Genomic DNA, 23,106 nt, shown 5'->3' with positions numbered 1-23,106 from the left:
ATATATATATATATAGAAGATAAATCCTTTGTAAGGTGCACTAAAAACAAATTCCAATCACACTTTTAATTATTTACAAAATATCTCACCTTATATAATAATCGAATATAAAAGCATTATGTTTCCTTAAAAAAAATTATATAAAAATTACAAAATTTAAAACACTTTCAAATAATAAATATTGATAACTTAATTTTAAAAATCTAATATACCAACTATATTTTGTTAGAAAATAATCACTTCATTTTGAGATTTGTTTGGGACTAACACTTATAAGTCTGATCTACTATTTTCATTTTTCACTTAACAAAACAAACAAATTGTCAAATTTTTCAGTGCATTGCATGAGTCTGTAACTAGTAATATATAAAAATTAAAGTATAGCATTAAATGTTGTTATGTTCCTACTGTGACGCATTATCGTCCATATCCATATCATCATTTTTCCTATCCTTTTTATGTTGCGAAATGTTAATGGATGTCTTTAGGGTAATGGTTTATAATCAATTTAAAGAAAGTTTTTATAAAAAAAAAAAAAAGCAATTAATATTTTAACAATTTTTTTCATTTTTCATAAAAATTATGTCAAAATTTTCATAAAATGTATTATTAATCATTATCCAAAGGGCACCTATTAGCATAAACTATTTATATTTACAATATTTATTATATCCGAACAACCATTCGGCTACTTTTGCCCGCATTTAAAAATCTGTACATGTTTTCTCAAAAAAAAAAAATAAAAAATAAAAAATAAAATCTGTACATGCAATTATCTTTTCTTTCTTGGTTGACTCTCGGTATGCGGGCCATCTCTCAAAGTTTGTTTGTCTTCTTCAATTAATTAGATGTTTTCACATTGGAGGCCTTCAATTAATAGTTTAATGGTTCTTATGGTATCTCCCCAAATTCGATTATCCACGTATGATGTTGTCTCTTCTTTTATTGAGTCGCTAACCTGTGCATTACATCAGATAGTTAGCAAATGTTAAATATATTTACTTTATTTAATCATATATAATGAATTAAAAATGAATGAAAATGAGTAATTTTAGTTCAAAAAAAAAGGTTGAAAATAATGGGTTATAGTTAACTTAACTAGTAGAGTCTTTGATAGTTGAATAAGAGATCTAAGGTTTAATCTTCGCCTACACCAAAAACCAATTAGTATCTTGGTCTAATGATCAATAAAGAGTTATCATAAATGGATGTCATAGGTTGAAATTTTCTCAAAAAAAAAAAAAAAGTTAAAAAAATATATAAAAAATTGGCCATACATATGTACAACTTTAATCTCAAGTATAATTTGAGAATGAACTTATAAGACAAAACAAAAATACACACATCCTGAGGAAATTTTTTTTTTCTTTTTTATAAGATGAAACAAAAACACATCATTTATGTTTCTACCATGCTATTCACATTAGTGCTCTAGTTGTTCTTTCGGGAAACCTAGAGTTTCAATGGGAAGTTTGGGCGATTTAACACCAAAGTTTATATCTTTCCTTCTATTCACTTCAATTCCATCTCTCCCATTTAATCTTTAGGAGACTACCTAAATTACCATCTTCTTTCTCTAACAAACAATGATATAATTCATTGTATTTTGATATGAATTTTGGATTTGAATTGATCAGTCCATACAGGAGGAAGCCGCGTTAAATAGCACCAAAATAGGGAGGTTAGCATCAATCATTACTATTGTACCATGTAATTAATGAATACAAATCTTCTGTATCACTTTATATTCCACCAATTCCAACTTGTCATGTATTGATTTTTTTTTTTTTTTTTTTTTCATTTTAAACTTCTGTTATTTTATAAGGAAAGTAAAATTAATACATGATAAGTTATGATTGGTGGAACATAAAGTAATACACAACAAATGGTACAGAGGATATATATTCGTAATTAATAGTAGCCAAAATAATATGGATAATCGATGGAATATGATATATATACATAGACGGAATATGATATATATACATAGAAGTGAAATACAAATCTCAAATTTCTACATGGCGGAAGAAAATATTGATGTTTGAATTTTATTGCATATATACAGCATCAAAAGAACTCTGCCAGTCGTTGGAGATGTTTGGTTCGCATTCTGAAGGTTCCTTGAATTCCCATTTATGGCACGTATCAGATGCAACCCTCCCCCATCAACCTGTTGAAATCATTTCAACCAAGCCCATATACATCATAAGCATTCTATACCTTAGCTTTTATATATCTCTACTGCCCATGGTACAAAATTTTCATCTGTGAGTGACAGAAATGAAACCACAAAAAAAAAAAAAAAAAAAAAAAAAAAAAAAAAAAAAAAACCTATACTATTTTGGACAAAAAAAATATTATATATGATAAAATTTTAATCTATAACACTTGCATAGAGGTTGTAAAGGAGTGTCTCTAATACCATAAAATAATAAAATATTATTGAATTGTTGTAGGTAAAATTAGGTTAGGTATAAGGCTCAATGTTTATAATGAGAATAATTCTAAATTAACCCTGGCTACGTGTATTAAGGTTGCGTTTGGATTGGGATGAAAAGTCTGCGTCTGCGTTTACGTTTTTTTTTTTTTTTTTTTTTTCACGCGTTTTTGAGCGTTTTGAGGGGTGCGGCTACTGTTCATGCACTGTTCAATGAACAGTAGCCGCAAACTTTGACTTTTCAAATATTTTTGGACCAATCACAACACATCATGTACTGTTCACGGACCCACAAATTTCACTTTTCAGTAACTTTTTCATTAAAAATGGGTCCCACGATACTATTCACACATTTAAAAATTATTTCGCTACAGTGTTTTTCAGTTTTCAGTTTCAGTTTTCAGTTTTCAGCTGTATCCAAACAGTTCCTAGCATAACTGGGATTTAAGACGTTATATTAATAATTCAACTGGCTTTTGGACCTTGGGCTATATTTCTAATGCTATCAAATAAATAAATGATACACGTCGTTCTCTTGTTTCTCAAAAAAAAACTTCGTTCTCGCATATGTTGATTTAAAATTGTTTCAGCCAGTGATCATAAGAGTTAGTGAGAGACTGAGAGTTAGTGCTTACTATCGACTAAAAATAGAGAGAGTTAGTGCTTACTGGTTGGAGGTAAAAAAAAACTCTGAGGATATTTCTTCATATCAAATGATTAAATGATGTTAAAAGTTGTATAACTCAGTGGTATTAAGTCTATTGACTAATCTCTTTTTTGAAAATAAATATAATTCAAATCTTCCTTATCTTCACTTGTTGAAATAATTGAATAATTGGTATTAAGTGATTCTTTTTATAATTTAGTTGTTTGAATTTTTTCCTCTCTAAACCTCCAAATACTTTGTGCATGCATGAGAAGACGCTGATTAAGTTATAAGACTTTTGGCCCCCCTTTCACTTATTGTAACAATTGAATTATATAAAAAAATAAAATTAAAACAGCAAAAAATAAAAAATTCAGCAGATGTGTTATTTTTTATTTTATTTTATTTTTTGAGAAAAGGTAAAGAAGTTTTATTAGCGTAAATCAATTTGGAATACATTCTTGAAATCAAGTGATAGTTCTTTTGATTCTCAAAAAAAAAAAAAAAAAAGTGATTGTTCTTCTATCCAAACATCTAACCTTACATATGAAACTACTCTTCCTACAAGGGCATGGACTAAACAATTACCCTCTGTTTTAACATGCTTAAAAGTAAACCAAAAACCAAAAGTTTGGGTAGAAGATGTGTTTGTTAGGTACAAAGGAAAATAATAATCCTATAAAACAACTACAGAGGATTTGTTAGGCAAGAAGATTAGTGGATCAAATAAACCTGGGTATTGTACAGTAGGATTCACTTTGGTTGTTCTAAGAATCAACTAGAACTAGATTGATTGATTTCCCTCAAAAGAAACATGTCCCACTCCACAATTGGAAAAACACAATAAAATTGTATTTAATTGTTGTCCCTTACAAAAATGCCATCTGGACTTTGCCGTTGACTGGGTCTTAACTCTTCAGTCATAATAACTCGTAAGCAACATGCCAAATTAGGCAAAGTGGACTAATAAAAGTGCCCTTACTTATAATATATATTAACAAACACCATAATCCTTTTTTATTGGGGTAATTACACATCATAATCCACTTAAGAAGGTGTCAAACATACTTGTATCAATCATTCACTTTTGGTCAAATTAAGCAACTCAGGCAAAACTTCCTTTTATAATGGACTACTTTTCTAAATTTTGCACCCCTGTTCTCCTTTTTTTTTTTCAAAACAATTATGCTTATTTATTTATTTATTTATTTTTATCCTAATCTTCTGGATCTTTTGATAGACTGATGTCCACAAAACACCCGTAAAAGTACACACACAGAAGATCTTATATCTATCTACTAATTAAATCTAAAATTTAAAAAATGTTAGAAAAATTATACAAAAATTAATACACTTTAATAAAAAATAAAACAAAAAATATAATGGAAAAAAAAATAGTGATAGAAAGGGACACAATGGTCCATAAAAGAAGTACAAATAGATTGGTTAAAAGAGACAATCAAACAATGTTAGAAACAATTTTTTTTTTAATTTTTTATATTTTGTTGAGATAACAAGTTAGGATTAATGGAACGTTATTTTTACATAGATCAATCATAATTTATTTATTTATTATACACAAATTATAATATAAAACCTCATATGATGAATTGGTGTCAATGAACCTATCACTCTAGTTAATCTACTCCTCACATCACATGTATATATAAAAATAAACTGTAACTCTTTTTTTTTTTTTTTTAGGGGAAAATAAACTGTAACTAATGTAACACCACACTTATATAGACTCACCATATATTATTTTAATGGGTTATGCTAAAGAGTACCTTTAAAATATTTGTGGAAACCAGTTAATTAGGAAGTATTGTTAAAGCAGTATTAATTGGGCCTATGGCCCAATCCGAGGATGTTAGACCATCCGAGGAGGCCCAAATAAGGTCATAAGGGGAATTAAATGAAGAGAGGAGTATAGACAATGTGAGATAGGGCCAAATAACCGTCCGAGGACAAAAACCTTCTCGGCAATTTGTGTCCGAGGTGAATCTGAGTGTCTTATCATCGCAGACTTACTTCGGGGTTACATCATAACGAAGGGTAGGACATTGGATCAGGGATAAGAATAAAAAGGTAGACAAATATCTTTAAAGGCTACTACCTCCGCATTAATTGCCTCTCAACCAATTCTCTGGCCGCATTAATGTGGAAATGATACCTGAACAATGATCAAACAGCCTTACAGCTACTGGTTGATGGTTCTAGGAAGTGTTAGATGGGACAGGAAGAAATCTCCTGAATCTAACTTATACGTGTGTGGTAAGGATGACATCAAGATTGCAGTACATAACATGGAAAAATGCACTGAGAGAGGGGATTGGAACTCTTGTGCAATTTTATTTTGAAGAAAACCATATGAAACAAACTACTTAAGCTATGGCGAAGATAGATTTCTGATGGTATTTGTGTCAAATCGTCTTGAAACATTAAATCTAATCATTTTTCTTCTAGGATAGATCTAGTTCTTCTGCCCACGTTCTACAAATTTATTGTTTGGGCCGTTAGCATTTGAGCCCAATCTGGTTTTGGGACCAATACAATTTCAGTCCTTACAGTATTGGTTAACAATACATTTTAAGAAAGTTTTGACACTATTTTTATGGGAAATGAAAAAAACTGTCAAAATATTAATTGTTTTTTTCCATAAAAACTTTTTTTAAATGGATTATTAACTAATGTCCTAAGGATATTCGTTAGCATTTCTCTATTTTTATTCACCTAATATAACCATTAAACTCTATTATGCACTGATTAATAAATGTATACATGGGGTTTAAAAAAAATTGTGCCTAGTAAAAGAAAAGACCCAGACGAGGAACAAACATATAGGTGCTTTGTATACTCCTTACTCTTTAGTACCCTTTTCCATCATTCTTATCCTCCTTTAAATGTCACAAAAGTTGTCAAGTGTTTCTTGATATTCTTTGGGGAATTAAAAAAAAAAATTATTTGTTTGTTTGTTTGTTTTATTTTGAAAAGGATGAGTATGTCATTTGCAAATAATAGATGTATTATTAGGGTACTACATTTATGAATTTCCAATTCTTGGATATCCCCTTGTGCTACCAAATCTAGCAACATGCATGATATGAAGAATTTCCACTTCTTGGATATCCCTTAGTTTTTCCAGATCTAGCTACATACATAATAGAAGTATAGAATCGAACATTGAATTGAGACCAGGTGTAATATCCTAAATATTGAACCTAATGCAATTGCTATGAATGATTGAGTTTTAAATTTCAGCCATTGAATATATAAAAAAAAAAAGAGAAAAAAAATAAAAAGTAAGATTAATAAATAATTATTGTGAGATGAAGGGGGTTAATTGCATCAAATCTCAATCCCTAAACATTTGCATATATGGCGAATAGATATGGAGAAATTTTAGTACTTTCGGATATTAATAAAATACTCCGTAATAAGTTTACAAAATAATAATTATATATATTATTAATGATGTAATTAATATAATATCACTTTTAAAGATTTTTCAGATATTTTTTAATACACCAAATATAAAATAATATGGTACCTTATTAAATTCTATTATTATTATGCACTAATTATCACATATGCGTTTTTATCCAGAAATAAAATAAAAAGAAAATCACATAGTGTGTTGTTTCCTGGCAAAAAGAAAAAGACCCGTACGAGGAACAAACATCTACACATACATGTTTTGTACGCTCCTTTAGTACCTTTGTCCTTCATTTTGAATTTGAAACAGTCTCTCTCTCGCCCTCTCTGTCTGTCTTTATCTGTCTTTCTGTCTTGTCTCTCTTTCTCTCTCTGCCCTCAAATATCAGAAGCCCCGCGCTTCTCTCTCTCTCTCTCTCTATATATATATATATATATATAACACGCTTTCCTTGGTTTTCTGGTCTTGGGTTTTTGCGTTGGACTTTACCTTCTTTCAATTCTCTCCAAGACCCACCACGCAAAAACCCTAGTTTGGTCCCTCTCGCCGCGTACCCATGTCGTGTTTTTTCGTTTACCAAACGAGCCCTCTTCGACAATTCGCTTTCTTGGAATAGTTGAGCCCCTGCCTGATGACCATGATGATGATAATGGACTCATGGGACCCTGATGACTTTCTTATTTGCTTTCAAATTCAATGCCTTTGGGTTTGATTTTTCGTATTCCCTGCCGACCCTTTTGTTCCTTTCCTTTCACTTTCCATCTTTCAAAGTCAACTTATTTTTGGTGGGTTTTGTAGTTTGTACTTGAAAGTTCATTTTTTTATTTAAAAATCTGGGTCTTCGGTCTTGGCTGTGGAATGGTGGGAAATGGGTCGTTTTCTTTAGCTTTCTAGTATAATGGTTTACTTTTATTTTATTTGTTTTTGTTTTTGTTAGTTATGCATATAGATATATAAATATTTTTAATGGAGAAAAAATGAAAGATGGTTGGTGATGAGGAAATTTGGGGTTTTGAACTAGTAAGGTCAGTTGTTTTTTAATTTAAATACTAATTAAGAGCGTTTCTCTTTCTCTTTCTTTGATTTTCTTATTGGTGGGCTTTTTACAATTGTTGATTTTTAGGTTGTCAGGTCAATATTGGAGGGAATTGGAATAGGAATTGGGTTGTTGAGGTTGGGTTTTGATTGGATAATTTTTTTCTTTGGTTGGTGTTCTTTCATCGGAGAAAAGCTTTGTTGCATAAAGTTTATTGTTGATTGGAGGAGGGTTTGTAAATTTTAGAGCATTATAGTTTTTCATGATGATGATGAAGATTTAATAGTTATTTTGATTTTTTAAGAAAAAAAATAGATAAATTTGTGTCTGGGTTTTGCTATTTCTTTGTTTTTCTTTGGAATTTGAGGCTTCTGATTGCGAAGTTGAGGTTTTCAATTTGGGTTCTTTATGATGGATTTGAGAGCAAGTGAGGATATTGGAGGTATTAAGACACTAAAGAAGATGGATAATGAAGAGGCAGGCATGAATTCAAAAGTGAAGGGTACAGGAGGTGTTAGTAGCAAAGAAATGATATTCAGAGCAGATAAAATTGATTTGAAAAGCTTGGATTTGCAGCTGGAGAGGCACCTGAGCAAGGTCTGGTCTTCGACAAACGCTAATTCCCAAAAGCCCAAAGAAGAGTGGGAGATTGATTTATCTAAAATGGATATCAGATATGTTATAGCTCATGGGACCTATGGTACTGTATACAGGGGTACTTATGATAACCAAGATGTTGCAGGTGATCTTTCTATTGTCTTTTCTTCTCATTTGTATTTTTTCTTTTTCTTGGTGCAGAAAAGATTAGGATGTCTGGAATTTCTAGCTTTTTTGGATTTTTATAATGTTCCCCGCCTTTGCCTTCCATACTTATGATCAATCAGAGATGTGATTTTTGGAGCTTGAACATCCTGGTATAATTGCCTGTTAAAGGCAAACATAGGTGCTTTACCTTAGTTTTCTCACAACCATGTGGTTGCATTGGTCAATAATCACACGATTGAATTTAATTTTATTTGGGAAAGATGACACTGTTTGCATTGCATTGATCAATGTGGCTATGCGTTCGAATTTATTTAGGGAACCTAAGGTACATCACCTAAGGAATTGTAGCCAAAATTTGCCCACCTATTAATATATTTTGTATTTTCCTGTCATCATGTTCTAGCTTTACATGCATATGTATGGGAAAAAATATGTGGACTTGTAGAAAGATCTTCTATGTAACACTGGTATCAGTTTGATATGACTAGCCCTTAGGATGAGCTTTCGGAGTTGTTGTAGCCTCCTCTGGTGGTAAATTGAGATTTATCAAAGAAACGTGAGAACAAAATTTAAAACATGTGTACCAATTTATTTTGATTTTCTTTTGAAATGGAGAGTGCTTTAATTGATAGACATCATCTTATTGTCTGGGGTTTTTAATTTAAATTTGAATTTAAGCTGGAGTGAGTTCTAGCTTCTAACTAATACTAATCATGTGCTTTTGGGTTTTGTGGTTGAGATTGATATAAATGATTTAAGGCTGCGTTATTTTCTTTTTATGTGATTGGAAGTTGATGAGAACCTGAGTGGGTTTAATTCACTATTGAATTAGTTTATGCAGACTTGTAAATATCCAAACCATTTCTCTAGAAACCGACATCTTGTCACTTATGGTTATTACAATGGACATCAAGCTGCAGTTTAATAATCTTGTTACTCTTGTAGCTTGTAAAAAGTTCTGTTCTTGCCTATTTTGAACCAGTTTTGCTCTGCTTTTTGTTAAATTGATTTTCTCAGTAATTTTCATTGATTATTTAAATATTCTACTCTGAATTTTTTTTTCTTGTTATACTTGATAGTGTGTGTGCCATGGGGAAGTAATTTTCTGGTAATTTTTTTGTCTTGTGTCTACAAAAAAGATTTGGTAATTTTATGGGGAAGTAGCTTTTTGTTTGTTATGTAGAGAAGTATTTTTTTTTGGCACTGTATGTTTGTTAATTGTGCTCCACATGATTTTACTCATGGCACTTTCCATCTTGATGCAAATGTAGTATAACTTGTGTACCATAGGTATTTTGTTATCTACTAAGCATTTTGCAACCATAGAAATGACGCTCCCCATCATTTGCAGTTGTGAGCAAATTTGAGTCTCCAATGATATTAAATTTTTGTTAGAATTCCTATAACACTAGCATAGATATCTTACTTCTTGAAAATTTAGGTGGTAGGTAGTAATTGTGAATAAATTGGTTTGATTTTAAAATGATTAAGGGTAAATTTTGATCTTGGGTTTTTACTTTGTTGGGGCAAGGAAGGGGGTGTTGTGAGTTGTTGAAAGAAGACTTGTTAGTTATCATATTGTGTTTGTGACATTTATGAACCGCTAAGTTATATCATTGTGGTATTTATGCATTAAGTTGTACTTATCAAAAAAAAAAAAAATTATGCACTAAGTTGTGTCTAATTTAGGATACAATATTGATTAAAAATTTGGGGAAATTAAGAAAAAAAAAAAGAAGGAATTTTATCCTTGTTTCAGATTAAGTTTTGGGTTCTTAATTTTTTCAATTAAAGTCCTAATGTTTTTAAACAATTACAAAATGAGGTCTCCCGTCATCTCTATAAAGATGGCACTAATGGAGGGAAAAAAAACTTCAAAATTTTTCTTTGTGTCTCACCTTTTACCAAATAAGTAACAAACTAGATTTTTAAAAATAAGCTGACTTTATCTTTTTGTCTCACCTTTAGCAGATAAGCTACCTGAAAATTACAGGATGCCACTCTCTCTCTCTCTCCTTTGAATGACCCATCTCTATTTCTCTCTTTGATGCTCCCATGAAATACAGAAATAGTGATGGTTTGGCTACTGTCGTGGCCTAAGGGAAATGAGTGGGTGAGTGAGTTTGTGTACAGGCTCGGTGATGGCTTTAGGATGGATAGTGGCTACAAAAATGTTCTTTTCTATTGCTTTTTCTTATGCAACACTGCAAGTCAGTGACAATCTTGATTCCTTAACACTGGTGGAGATGAGAATGTGTGTGATGGCAATGAATGGGTCTTGGCTTTTGGTGGGATCATGAGTGACCTAAGAAGCTTGGTCACTTCAAAAGCTCTGGTCATTCCGTATAGGACATGGACATGCCAAGGACTCCACTACATGTGTCCTCACTGTGTGGGTGGAAAAAATATATACTATTTTGAAAAATTCATATGATTTTAGATGTGAATATTTTGATAGTTGTTATTTATTTTGAAAACTTTAAAATAAACATAAAATATGCATAAAATAAATGAAATATACCTAAGGATGTATGTTACCTATTTTAAAGGTCATACCCAATACACAAATCTCTTACTTTTGCGGGGTTTGGGAGAGGTCATGGTAGGCAGCATTAACCTCTCCTAAACCTCGCAAAAGTGGGAGCTTTGTGCACTAGGTAGGATCTTTTATGGCGGTAATACAACAATTAAAAAAGTAATATATGTATGTGTGTGTGTGTATATATATGGTTGTATTACTACGATTTTGTGTCCTAATTTTTCAAGAATTGTTGTGTCGTCATGTCTCGTGTACTGTGTTGTGTTGGTGTCTATTTTTGTGTCCATGCCTCTTTAGGTCACAATGGTAGGTTTGGGTGGTGGCGTAGGTGTGGTTTCTTGGATAGCCAGTGAAATGGTTTCAAGTGAGGGTTGATTGGTCTTCTGCAGTCACCTGGGTTTCTTGGTTTTTATTTTGGGAATTTTGGGTGGTCAATGTGAGTGGTGGATTTCGCTTATGGGGATTTGGGGGTTGTATGGGTCTTGGCAGTTTTGGCCGTGGACTAGTGGGATGGGGTGGTGTCTGGTGGTTGTTTTGATTATGAGTGACAAAAAGGTCATTTTGGGTATGGGCATATGATTGGGTGATGGGATATATAGTTTTGGCTGCCATGGAGGTGTTATGGAGGTTGTTTGATTGTGGGTTTTGAGTGGTGCGAAGTGGGTTTGCCGAGTTTTTAAAAATGTATGGATAGAGCCAGTTGAGCCTTGGTTGAGTTGGGTTTTAAATGGAAGGATGAGCAGACTTTTCAAGGAGGCAGCAGGGCTTTGACTTCCCGTGGGGTTAGGGTGCTATGAAAGAAAGTTTAGGTGATGAGAAGGCTGCGGGTGGTGGTTTCTGGTGTGATATGGGTGACTTGAGAGGGAGTGTTGTGTTTGGCTTTGAAGATTTTGGGTGTTGATTAAATGACATCAGTGTCAAATGGATGGAGGGCTATCACTGACATATCTTGTAAATCATAAAGATCTAAACTGGAAAAATTAAAAATCTATGACTTAATCTGAAAGGAGGTCAAACTATTATTATGATTTTTTTTTTTTGGGGTGGGGGAGGCGGGATTGGTTCTATTTCTTTCTGCTAGCTTAGAGTAGTAGCTCTTTAACACTAGATTTATTTTGATGTCAATTTCTCACCACATTCTCATGTTTGATATTATAGTGAAGCTGTTGGACTGGGGGGAGGATGGTATTAATACAGGTGCTCAAAATGCTGCTCTGCGGGCATCGTTTAAGCAAGAGGTTGCTGTTTGGCACAAGCTTGACCATCCTAATGTTACAAAAGTAAAACTCATATCTTCAATGTCTTATGTTCAATTTATTGACATCTATGTGATTAATTAAATTAGCGTTAATTGTGGCTGCTCCAGACTTCACTACTTCCATTTTGTATTACTTGTGAAAGTTTACATTGTTGTCTTTATGGTGTTTTCCTTACCTACTTTATAAGATATAATACAAAATTGTATTACACATTAGTTTTTCAATGTGGTAGGACTTAAATTTTTAGTTCATTGTGTGTCATAATCTTTTCAGTTATAATAGTTTTATTTTATAATTTTTTATTACAGTTTGTTGGAGCTTCAATGGGAACTTCAAATCTTAAGATTCCTTCTAAAAACCCTTCAATTGATGGTCACAATTCCCTTCCTTCTAGGGCATGTTGTGTTGTTGTGGAGTATCTCCCTGGTGGGACACTAAAACAGTTCTTGATAAGAAATAGGCGCAAGAAACTTGCTTTTAAGGTTGTGGTCCAACTTGCTTTGGATCTCTCTAGAGGGTGAGCTCCAATTTTTCTGACATTCCTATTATCAAAAAATATTTCTGACATTCTTATATAAGAGTTCATATATATATATATATATATTGGTTTTCAGTCGGCAAGATATGTGAATAAAATTGACAAACTGATGATGAATCTTTCTGATTTGCAGTCTTAGCTATCTACATTCAAAGAAGATTGTACATCGTGATGTCAAAACAGAAAATATGTTAATTGATGCTAACAGAACTCTAAAAATTGCTGATTTTGGCGTTGCCCGGGTTGAAGCTCAGAATCCAGGGGACATGACTGGAGAAACTGGTACCCTTGGATACATGGCACCAGAGGTATCATGCCAAAACCTTATATGTTATCTTTAAATGTTTTTGTGGGGGCAGAAATAGTCAACAGCTGAAACTTTTATATGTTATGATGAACATCAACATGTGAGAAAATAGAAATGTCATTCTACTATAATGATTTTTATGAGCCGAGGAGACTATAAAATTTTAGGAGTACTTTGAATGACCCGTTTTCAATTTTGATTTGGATGATGTTTTCCAACTTTTATTGTTGTTAAAGATATTCCTCTATTATGGGGTAGAATTTATTTGGTTGGACCCTCAGAATTTGTGTCCCCATGTGAACTATCAAAAAGATAAGTGAATAAAAACTTGAATCAAACTTGAAAAGAAGTAGAAAAATAAATTATTTGCATTCTTACGTTATTGGGCTCCAGTTGAATTACAAATTCTTTTTGTTTGTTTGTTTGTTCTCTCTCTCGCGTGCGCACACACACACACAACCCTCTAATAAATAATTGATGAGATAACACGTTTAAGTTCTCATGGTATACTATATAAAACTAACAAGAACTTTATGTAGGTTCTTGATGGTAAACCTTACAATCGAAGATGTGATGTCTACAGCTTTGGCATATGCTTATGGGAAATCTATTGCTGTGATATGCCTTACCCAGATCTTAGCTTCGCTGATGTGTCATCTGCAGTAGTTCGACAGGTCAGTTCATCTAATGAATAAATTATCTCTATAGAAATTTTTTCCTGGTATCTGCTATCAGTTTTGTATCAATATTTAAATTGTGAAAGCTTTGCCATTGCATTGAGTTAGTGGGTTTCAGACAACACCTGGGAATGGTACCCTTTTGCTTGTTTCTAATAGCATTAGAACTGATATCAATGAGCTCTAGTTCAAATGACACCTCTTTCCCTTGTAAGAGAAAGGTGGAGGGTGAGCTCATGGATTCAAGATCCACTAGGTGCGCGTGTAACTTACTAATCCGGGAAAAAAGAAGCAGCATTAGAACTGCCAGTTGATGGAGGAGCACTTATACATGTTTAGGATATCATCTTTGGAATTTAAGAATAAAATGATGAACATGTTCCTGTAACTAATCCATTTTAAAGCATGTAGTAGTGCCTTTGAATGCTACTGATGTTAATAGGAGTTATATGATTTACGTGTGATTTTTAACTAGCTTCAGCATATTATATCACTGGTGCAAGTTCTTTTTGCTTTCAACTTTGAAGAAAGCTTGTTAGCCAAAAAAAGAAAAAAAGAAAAGAAAAACGATATGAAAGCTTATTATAGTTGCTAGTTCTGGCCATTTGAAACATTGATCTTATGGTTTTATTTTTTGTTTCTGTTTTTAATCCTATTATTTAAAACTTATAGGAGAGTCTATCTACTCAGCCCATGCTAACTAGAGGAATCACAAGACTGAATGTGTGTTTTATATTTATTGATTTATGCATGTTTTTAGAAGTTCCTTTAACTTTAATCATAGAAGTGATTCATTAACTTTTCATTAACTATAAATTGTCAGCTTGCATATGATGCTAGTTACATTGAGTCTGTGATTACTTTCTTTGTCTATTTCTCAAATAATTCTTACAGAAAATAAAAGTTTTAAATGGCAAAATGAATTCTGTTATACAGTAAATGTTTGACATCTAAATCTTCTGAGGGAGTTTCACACTCTGTGGTTTTATTGACAGAACTTGCGACCAGAAATCCCCAGATGTTGTCCGAGTGGTTTAGCAAGTATAATGCGAAAATGCTGGGATGCAAATGCAGATAAACGTCCGGAAATGGATGAGGTGGTGAGAATGTTAGAAGCAATTGATACAAGCAAAGGAGGAGGGATGATACCGGATGACCAGGCTTCAGGCTGTTTTTGTTTTGCTACGGCTCGTGGTCCCTGATCATTTTATCTTCCATTTGCAAGCATTGTTGAATTGATGGTGCGAGGAAAACAATAAGAAATTGATGGAGCTGTTCATTGGATTTATTGCTCTGGCAGTTTTGTCTTAGGTCTGCAAAATTGTTTTTAGTGCATCAATAGAGAAAGGTTTATTGAAATTTAAATTAAATTATTTTACAACTTGAATGTGTTTGTGCTATGGGTTTTCTCTTGGTGATTGAAGAGTCATGCTATAGCATGTAATGGTTGTCACTCAATACTTGTAAGAGAGGATGATTAATGGTCTGGAGGTCGAGGTAGAGATTGGGGCACATGTTGGAACTTGGAAGTAATCAAGAGCTTAGGCAATCCCTGCCTAGGAAATTTAGGTTGTCTATTGTATAGACAGAAAGGGACAATATTATATGTAATATAATAAAAGTTGGGTTTTTAGTTTTTACATTTGCTTATGTTATACAGTACATTATACATATTAGAAACGTAGTTTTGTTTTGGAGTCTCACATTCTCTGATGCCTCAATCAAATAAAATCAAGTATGAAAATTTCACTTTTTTCTTATTTTGAGCCTCACATTGCAGTACTAGAAACAAATTCAATTTTCTATAAATCAAAATTAAATCAAAATTTAGTGGTGCCTCTTAGGGTTTCCAATAAAAACTTCCACGTTTAGTTCCTCTCTCCTAGGTGTCCATATAATTGATAGAAAATACATGTAGTTAATAAAGACGTCCATGTTTAATAAAAAGTACATGCAATACAAAAAAACCTTGGGCAAAGACACTATTTATTTATTTTTAGTTTATACTCACCTAAAAAAATCTCATTCGACCACTGTATTCCAAATAAAATTAAGTGGGAAAATTTCACTTTTTTCTTATTTTGAACATCACATTGCAGTACTAGAAACAAAATCAATTTTCTATAAATAAAAATTAAATCAAAATCTAATGGTGCTTCTTGGTATTTTCAATAAAGACATCCATGTTCAATTCCTTTCTCTTGGGTGTCCATATAATTGATAAAAAATACATGTAGTTTAATAAAGACATCCATGTTTAATAGAAAATACATGTAATTCGAAAACCTTGGATGGGGACACTATTTATTTATTTTTAGTTTATACTCACCCAAAAAAATTTCATTCCACTAGTACTGTATTCATAAAAAGGTAGAAAAGCAAATGTAATCATAAAGATAAAATGTTATGTCATTAACTAAATGTTTAAATTCCAAATTTTTGTGGTATAAAATTTATACATAAAAAATAAGTTTATTGATCGAAAAGCAAATAATATTTGATTTAAACAAAATTTGATATGCATATTAAGAACATAAAAAATAATATATGAGATAAAAAATTTGGACTTGTAAATTATGACAAAATGTTTGATTATAGGAACCGTATCTCTTAAGATTGGAAAATTCTCTCATTGATCTTTAAAAAAAAAAAAAATTCTATTTTTTTTAATTCAAAAGCACTCATATGTTACTTTTATTTTTCAAATTAAAACATAATAAACATTTAAAATACATTCTTTTATATATATATATATATATATATATATCTAAAAAAACTATCATTCTCTCACCCCATTGGCAATGCTAGCCAGGAGGGAACTCTTCGAGCTCCAGAAGCGTAAGGAGCTCGTACATTCCGTTACTCTTCATGAAATCGATGTCATCAACACCAGCTACTATCGCTCTCTCTATTTCATGTTGCTTGCTTCTATCTGCTGCTGCTGTTGTTGTTGTTTTTTTTGCTGCATGCATTCATACTAGATAGAAAAGGTTTGAGCTTCTTTTATGTTACCTACTCTTTTGATTGCAGACTCTCTGTTCTAAGTTCTTAGCCAATAGCCACAGTATTTCATCTTTTTATGTTCGGTTTTTGATTAGGTGAAAATTATCTTCAACTAGGATTCTTTGAGAATATGATATTCTCAAAGAATCCATTACGATTGACACCATATTCTGAATATGGTGTCAATCCTAATGGATATCTCCTTGGAGTTTGTCAACGTAAACATTTGTCATGGTTTCTAACATGAGTTTTGCAAAACGTGAGGCAAAAGAGAGACGGTGATTTAATTAAAAAAACATAGACCAGTTGGAGGCTACAGTGTGTTTGCAATGATCACTAATCTTTCTAAATTCTAATGTTATCATCTCAATTTTGTACCTAGGTTTTGGTTGGTATGAATACTGGGAATTGTTAACTTGTATTAGGGTATGTGGGCTTTAGGCCCACCTTGTTTACTTGTATAGCACACTTACTTGTACTACACACTCTGCCTCCTATATAAAGGCACTTATGTATATTCTATTACTTGAGAAATACAATACAATCATTTAGTATTTCTAACATGGTATCAGAGCCATTGCTCTAATTTTCTTGTGTCTTGCAGTCTTATTTTGTCGGTATTTTCCGCTGCCTCATCTTCTGCGGTCAATAAACCCTTTCAGTGCCATCCCCCAACTGCTCCGCCGCAGTTAGAGGTCCTCAGGGTTGAATCTCCATCGCCAGAAGCTCTTCCTCACCGCCAAAACCACTGCCATCATCGGATTTGTCACCTCTGACCTCCGATTAGGACATAAGACCTATCATCGTGTAGATATTCAATCGATCTACACACCGCCACCAGAAACATCCACATCTGACCATCCACGCACCGGTCAAAGTTTCTGCGGAGTTGATCCACGCGCCTCACGCGCCACCAGGGTATCTCCGATCTTGTTGCCGCCGACACCATAAGAATCGTCTTTCTCCGATCTACATCATCGGAGAAGAAACTGCATCATTGGACAGGTCATGCGCTCTCACGCGCTGACAGAATCTTCGGCGAAGCTGGTCCACGCGCCTCACGCGCTGCACGCGCCACTGGCTTATTTGCTGACATCATCTCTGACGTCATCTCTGTTACGTCAGCCCTAGCTGACGTCACCTGCTTGCTTCAGCGCTTCATCATCTGTTGACGTCATCCCCTGTCAGCCTGCTAACGTCATCCTGTTGACTCTGACCAGGTTGACCATTGACTTTTGACCAGAGTTGACTTTTTGCAGTCCAGGTGCTCCTTATCCAGTTTTTCGCGTAGATTTCATTTTTGCAGTCCATTTTTGCATATTGTGCTTCTAAATGAGAAATAAGGACAGGTCTTCTTCTTGTTGCAATAATCGTCGCCAACAATCCAGCAAACGTTTTTGCAGTTTTTGCAAACGTTTTGGCCACAATATTGAGACTTGCTATCATTGCAACAAATCAACTGTGTCAATTTCCGCTGCTACTGTTGCTAACACTGAGAGTGTCCAACCAATGGCTCCCGTCTCTGCACAGTCTAAGTCTTCAGAACGCACTTTCACCATGTCCACAGATGACCTTAAAAATATCATCGCCAATGTCATTCGTATGGTTGGTAATGCATCTTATTCCTCTTCTCTCTCAGCTTTATCTGGTATGTCTCCTTCCTCTTGGCTTATGGATTCTGCTTGTTGCAATCACATGACTCCTCACTCGTCCTTATTTTCTGAACTTAAACCTGCACCACACCCTCTTAATATTCACACAGCAAATGGTTCCACTATGTCTGGTCATAATATAGGTTCCGTTTCGACCTCCAGTCTCTCGATTCCTGGTGTCTTTAATGTTCTTGACCTTTCTTACAATTTATTTTCTGTGGGACAATTAGCTGAGTTAGGTTATCACATTATCTTTGATTATTCTGGGTGTATTATGCAGGATCCAAGGACGGGACAGGAGTTTGGGACCGGTCCCAGAGTTGGGCGTATGTTTCCCGTGGACAACCTTTGTCTTCCACTTGTTGCTCCTGTTTCTGTTGTTGCAGCTGCTGCAGTTTCTTCTACCCCTTCCCTTGCACTTTGGCATACTCGACTTGGTCACACATCTTCCTCTTGTGTACAACAATTGGCTTCTAGAGGTTTGTTAGGTTCAGTGTCTACAGAAAATTTTGATTGTGTTTCATGTCAGTTAGGAAAACAACCAGCTTTGCCTTTCAATACTAGTGAATTAATATCCACTGATATCTTTGACCTTATTCATTCTGATGTTTGGGGTCCTTCCTCTGTCTCTAGTATTGGTGGGTCTTGATATTTTGTTGTCTTTGTTGATGATTACTCTCGCTATAGCTGGATTTTTAATATGAAACATTGTTCTGAGTTATTGCAAGTATATTCTAATTTTGCAAAAATGGTTGAAACTCAATTTTCCAAACGTATCAAAATTTTTCGATCTGATAATGCTTTTGAGTACACTCAATATGCTTTCCAAGCTGTTTTGCATTCCTATGGCACTGTTCATCAACTAACTTGTCCAGGTACCTCTCAACAAAATGGTAGAGCCGAACGAAAACTTCGTCATATTCTTGACACTGTTCGTGCTCTTCTTCTCTTTGCCAAAGTTCCTGCTCCTTTTTGGGGTGAAGCTGCCCTTCATGCTGTTCATGCTATTAATCGCATTCCAAGTCCTGTTATTCAAAATCAAACTCCATATGAGCGCCTTTTTGGGTCACCTCTAGACTATCACCACCTTCGCTCCTTCGGTTCTGCTTGTTTCGTTCTTCTTCAGCCACATGAGCATAACAAACTTGAGCCTAGGTCAAGGCTTTGTTGTTTTCTTGGCTATGGCGAAACTCAAAAGGGGTATCGGTGTTATGATCCTATCTCTCATCGTCTTCGTATCTCTCGCAATGTTGTCTTTTGGGAACATCGCTCCTTTGTCGAGCTCTCTCACTTCCGTGCCTTCCTATCTTCCTCCTCTGTTTTAGATCTTTTTCCAGATGAGGCACATATTCCTTCTGTAACTGCTCCTGATCCTCCTATAGACTTCTCTATCCAACCACCAGATACCTTTGATCCCTTTCCTAGTTCACTCTTTAATGAACAGGTGGAAGATGCACAGGTTGAAGACGAGCTACCCAACCCTGAGCTTGGGTCCCCTGCTCCTGCTCCGCCTGAAGATCTTGCACAAGACATTCCACCTCGTCACTCAACTCGGGTAAGATCCATTCCTACACATTTACTTGATTATCATTGTTACACTGCCCTTCCTACACTGCATGAGCCTCACACCTATCGTGAGGCTTCCACTGACCCTTTATGGCAAATTGCAATGAAAGAGGAACTTGATGCATTATCTAAAAACCATACTTGGGATTTGGTGACTCTCCCCCCTGGGAAATCTGTGATTGGTTGTAAGTGGATCTACAAGATTAAGACTTGCTCTGATGGGTCCATTGAGCGCTACAAAACTCGTCTTGTTGCAAAAGGTTTTACACAGGAGTATAGGATTGATTATGAAGAGACATTTGCTCCGGTTGCTCGTATCTCATCTGTTCGAGCTCTCTTAGCTGTTGCTGCTGCTAGAAAATGGGACCTTTTTCAGATGGATGTCAAAAATGCATTCCTTAATGGGGATTTAAGTGAAGAAGTTTATATGCAATCTCCTCCTGGTCTCTCTGTTGAATCAAATAAGGTTTGTTACCTTCGGCATGCTCTTTATGGCCTTAAACAAGCTCCACGAGCTTGGTTTGCCAAATTCAGCTCTACCATCTCTCGCTTAGGTTACATGGCCAGTCATTATGATTCTGCCTTATTTCTTTGTCGCACTGACAAAGGCACTATTTTACTTCTCTTGTATGTGGATGATATGATCATAACTGGTGATGACCTCAGTGGCATTCAAGAACTCAAAGATTTTCTCAGTCAGCAATTTGAGATAAAAGATCTTGGACATCTCAGTTACTTCTTGGGTCTTGAAATCACTCATTCTACAGATGAACTTTATATTGCTCTAGCCAAGTATGCCTCTGAACTCTTGTCTCGAGCTGGACTCACTGATAGCAAGACTGTTGACACTCCAGTTGAGCTTAATGCGCATCTGACTCCATCAGGGGGGAAACCGTTGTCTAATCCCTCTCTTTACAGACGCTTAGTTGGCAACCTAGTTTATCTCACTATCACTCGTCCAGACATTTCTTATGCTGTTCACTAGGTGAGTCAGTATCTGTCTGCTCCATGATCGACTCACTATACTGCTGTTCTGCGCATTCTTCGATACCTAAAGGGCACTCTCTTCCATGGTCTTTTCTACTCTACTCAGTCACCTCTTGTACTCCGTGCATTTTCTGATGTTGATTGGGCAAGAGATCCCACTGATCGCAGGTCCACCACTGGTTATTGCTTTCTTCTTGGTTCTTCTCTGATTTCTTGGCGAAGCAAGAAACAAACTCATGTGGCCCGCTCCAGTACTGAAGCAGAATATCGTGCCCTTACTGATACCACATCTGAGCTCCTTTGGTTACGGTGGCTTCTCAAAGACTTAGGTGTATCCACATCCTCTGCTACTCCTCTTTATTGTGACAACCAGAGTGCCATTCATATTGCTCACAATGATGTCTTCCATGAACGGACTAAACACATCGAGATCGATTGTCATTTTATCCGCTATCATCTTGTCCATGGTGCTCTCAAGCTGATCTTAGTTTCTTCTAAAGATCAACTTGCAGATATCTTCACCAAGTCACATCCTAAGGGACGTCTTCGCACTTTGGTTGACAACCTCAAGTTGGTCTCACATCCACCTTGAGTTTGAGGGGGGCTGTTAACGTGTATTAGGGTATATGGGCTTTAGGCCCGCCTTGTTTACTTGTATAGCACACTTACTTGTACTACACACTCTGCCTCCTATATAAAGGCACTTATGTATATTCTATTACTTGAGAAATACAATACAATCATTCAGTATTTCTAACAGGAATATTAGGACTTGCATCAGTAAATATGTCTTCCTAGTCATGACATGGGTTTTAGCAACTTAAGTCTTTTCAGAAAATAGAATAAGTGAATACAAAAGATTGCCATTAATGCTTATCCTCTGGTGGGTCTTTTCCTTCATCTTTGATTCAATTTCTCTCCATTTACACTACAACCCATTTAAATCCATAGATTTTCCAAATCCTTTGCAGAGCCTAAGATGGTTGCTTTTGCTTCTTTCCTTTGGCAACATTGCTTTGTTTCAGACTTTCAGTGCTTTACCTATTAGTTTTACTAGGAAATACAATGACAAAATTGCAAAGAATATCAATTCCCTACACAAATTACAGATATAGTTAGTGACATATGAAGAATTTTCCCATGCGTGTGTAGAGAAATCCTGACAAGTTTTCCTGGCTCATTGGTCACCATGAGCACAATCTGCATTCTCTGTTCTTCATTGCACACATCTAACAACTTCTGCACATGGTAATTGCCAAATGGATCCATCATAAGTTCAACAACGTGACCAATAATTTCGTCAAATATGATTTCCACATCTTGACGTGTTCCCTCATCAAACACCTTCCGTAAGAAGCGACAACCATATTTATCCTTCGCCATGAAGTATATACAACCACCCTGGACCTCAGCCAAAGAACTAAAAGTTGGTGGCAAGGGCAAAGGATAATCACTACTCCAACCATTTTCACAAATTCTTCCAATACTAGTGAATGTGTGAATTCTTCTTTTGGCTCCTTGAAGTGTTTGATTTCTTGTTGATGGCATAATTCTGTTAAAAACAAATAATTGAAATTGTTTCCAAGCCTTACCATTCACGGTTCAAGGCATTTTCATATATAGCGGAGTTTGTTACAGATTCAAAATTTAAATACAATTCGGCCTTGACTCATCTATACACAATCAGATATGTTTCTCCATATAATTTGGCCTTGAAATCATCTCATTTCTTCTAGCTGGTCTGGGATCTGAATGTGATTCCTTTGTTACATCTGTGACCACGAGAGTTGATCCTCTCTCCATTGATGAATTATATGAGCTAACAGATGCCCATATAATTCATCAATGGAGAGAGGATCAACTCTCATGGTCACAGATGTAACAAAGGAATCATATACAGATCCCAGACCAGCTAGAAGAAATGAGATGATTTCAAAATCATTCAAGGCATGAGCAGTAGCAGCAAGCGTATCAACCAGTGTTGGAAACTGGTGAAAATAATCAGCAATTGAGGAATTGCCTTTCCTCAAAGTGGCGAGCTGATAGTGGATTTGTATTGTTCGAGCCCTTGATTGAGAGGTAAACATTCTCTCTAAGGCTTGCCACACATCCCTTGATGTGTTGAATTTGATCACATGAGCCAGAATACGCTCAGAGAGGGAGGATATTATGGCACTTCATCTGGTCAATAATTGAAATTGTTTCCAAGCCTTACCATTCACGGTTCAAGGCAATTTCACATATAGCAGAGTTTGTTA

General features: G+C 34.7%; 1 protein-coding gene and 1 non-coding gene across 3 annotated transcripts; one reads left to right on the top strand and one right to left on the bottom strand.

Moving 5' to 3' along the window:
* The first annotated feature begins 6,890 nt into the window (after positions 1-6,890).
* LOC126689489 (serine/threonine-protein kinase STY13) lies at positions 6,891-15,343 on the top strand. Of its 2 annotated transcripts, XM_050384701.1 has the most exons (7): positions 6,891-7,544; positions 7,643-8,297; positions 12,018-12,139; positions 12,427-12,635; positions 12,790-12,964; positions 13,503-13,637; positions 14,636-15,343. In XM_050384701.1, exons 2-7 carry the CDS (start codon positions 7,964-7,966, stop codon positions 14,840-14,842), a joined length of 1,182 nt encoding a protein of 393 aa, XP_050240658.1. In that variant the 5' UTR covers positions 6,891-7,544; positions 7,643-7,963; the 3' UTR covers positions 14,843-15,343. The 2 variants fall into 2 exon arrangements, with proteins under 2 accessions (XP_050240658.1, XP_050240657.1); XM_050384700.1 differs by having other exon boundaries at positions 6,891-8,297.
* A 7,318-nt stretch (positions 15,344-22,661) lies between these two features.
* Positions 22,662-22,797, bottom strand: LOC126690632 (small nucleolar RNA Z247). Its single transcript, XR_007644680.1, has one exon. It is a non-coding gene; the product is annotated as a small nucleolar RNA Z247 (small nucleolar RNA).
* Between the last annotated feature and the right edge of the window lie 309 nt (positions 22,798-23,106).

The sequence above is a fragment of the Quercus robur genome, chromosome 6, assembly GCF_932294415.1.
Source record: "Quercus robur chromosome 6, dhQueRobu3.1, whole genome shotgun sequence".
Lineage (NCBI taxonomy): Eukaryota > Viridiplantae > Streptophyta > Magnoliopsida > Fagales > Fagaceae > Quercus > Quercus robur.
The sequence above is the reverse complement of the archived record's forward strand: the minus strand, read 5'-3'. Positions and strand labels throughout refer to the sequence as shown.